This window comes from Thermobia domestica, chromosome 10 (assembly GCF_964235325.1).
Source record: "Thermobia domestica chromosome 10, izTheDome1.hap1.1, whole genome shotgun sequence".
NCBI classification, from domain to species: Eukaryota; Metazoa; Arthropoda; class Insecta; order Zygentoma; family Lepismatidae; genus Thermobia; species Thermobia domestica.
In genome coordinates, this window is record NC_137463.1 from 152,363,891 (window position 1) to 152,365,956 (window position 2,066).

Below are 2,066 nucleotides of genomic sequence, written 5' to 3' on the forward strand. Positions count from 1 at the left end.
CTTTCCTCTACATAAATTCAGTTTTGTAGCTCTATGTGCAGTTAAATATAGTGGAAAATTTTTTCACCTAACATCACTATACATAATATTCAAAATTGTCCGGATTATTAAAAGTTTTTTCCACTTGTTTCTACATCGTGTTGAAAAATTTCCGATCTATGAAAATTCCTTTCACTTGTTTTACAGAACGATAAAACTTTCCGATTCACAAAAAGTTGTTTTACTTTTTGCTTCAAAATTATGAATATTTTTCGACTCATAAAAAGTTCTTCAATTTTTCCATATAAGACGGAAAATATTTCGATTCATGAAAAATTGTTTAACTTGTTCCTACATAGTACTGAAATTTGTCTGAGCCATGAAAATTTTCAGATTCTTTAAACGATCTTTCACTTTTTAACATTTCTATACATGATTTCAATCAATTTTATGAATAGTGAGGAACTGTTACTTGATTACTGATATTTTTTTAGAAAGGAAAATTTTCCGGAAAAATATAGCGGAAAATTTTCCATCTCACATCACTAGCTGTAATCATCCGTAAAACACACGTAATACCTGTGCTATTCTCGTGTTCCACTGACATCGGTCCATTGACATCAGCATGTATTAAACTACCTACTTCTTCAGGCCTATTCAACCTAACCTTAAAAGGCTGTCTATGTGCTTTTCCCAAAACACACCCATCACAAAATGAAGTATCTTTTTCACTGTTACGTACTTTTATGTTCATTTTAGCTAAAAGTTGCTTTACATGTTTATTGACCTGATACCGCAACCTTTCATGCCACACTTGCAGTGACTCTGATGATGCAATATTTACTACGGTTGATTCATTTGGCACCACTACTCGCATGTTCATTATGTATGCATTATTCTCCCACTTACCTGTTCCAATAACTTGTCACTTTTTCTTTAATATGACTTTTTGTTCTTCCATTGAAACACTCACACCATGCTCCACAGCACTTTTCACTGAAAACAGATGTTTTCCAATTTCAGGAACATACCACACATTTTCAAGATAGCCTGGTTTCCATTTGCCTTTTACATATAACTCAACATTTATTTTACCGGCACCATATGCTTTCACTATTTGTTTGTTTGCAACAGACACTTGCACTGGGATTGGGAAATTTGTATACGTTTCAAAATACTGCTTATTTGCGGTCATATGATTCGTTGCACCACTGTCACAAATTCACTGATCCGCTTCTTTTGTTGCTGCAAGCGCTGGTCCGGCTTCTTCTTTTTTCTGAGCACTTGATGGACTGGTTTCTCTCCCTGACGCTTTCTTCTTTTCCTTGTCAGCCTTCCACTTAACACACTGGTATTTTTAATGTTTAATAGACTGGCACTAGTAACATTTACGACTGTCTTCTTTCTTCTTCCCACTGGTCACTGTTGCACTTGGTTTTGTTACCGATTGTTTGAATTTTGTTTTTGTCTTTAGCACTAGAAACGCACCTTTTTCTTCACTGGCTTTTGTCTGCATTCTTTTCTCAATGGTACAGAGCTTTTCCAGAAGACAACTTGTTGATCTCTTCTCATCGTCTAGTGCCTCCCACAAATTGATAAACTCCTTGTACTCCAGCCCTATGGTAGCTAGAATACGCCCATGCAACAACTCTACCGGTATATTATTCGAACCTCGTTTTTTCAGTTCTGTATTCATGTCGGAAAATAGTTTTTCTGCTTTTGCAACATACATGGCAAAATCTGTGCCTGGTTCCCTTTTTAGATTAAAAAACTCTGTCATTAACATGTTCAATCTTTGTATACTACTTTGTTCATATACACTAAGTAATTTGCCCCAAATACCCTGTGCACTTGTATAGTTAAGTACTAAATTTGACACTGTAGGACTAAGTGCAATAGCTATTAATGCAGACGCCTTTGCATTGTCTCGTTTCCATTCCCGTAATTTTTTCTTGTCGTCCTCGGAACTTGTTCCTTCAATTACTTCGGGACACTTTCTTGCACCATCAATGATCGACGTCGTGTTAAACTGTTCAAAATACATCATATGCCATTTCCGAAAATTCTGAAAATTTTCGGCGCCAAAA

The 2,066-nt window shown here is 35.7% G+C and overlaps 1 protein-coding gene across 1 annotated transcript; it reads right to left on the reverse strand.

Moving 5' to 3' along the window:
* Positions 1 to 1,357: 1,357 nt before the first annotated feature.
* On the reverse strand, positions 1,358 to 1,765 carry LOC145661633 (uncharacterized). The gene has a single exon (XM_081726954.1). It carries the CDS (start codon positions 1,763 to 1,765, stop codon positions 1,358 to 1,360), a length of 408 nt encoding a protein of 135 aa, XP_081583080.1.
* Between the last annotated feature and the right edge of the window lie 301 nt (positions 1,766 to 2,066).

Bases quoted from the DNA above. Each gene is read 5' to 3' on its own strand.
- LOC145661633 (XM_081726954.1), bottom strand. From the start codon at position 1,765: ATGTTAATGACAGAGTTTTTTAATCTAAAAAGGGAACCAGGCACAGAT.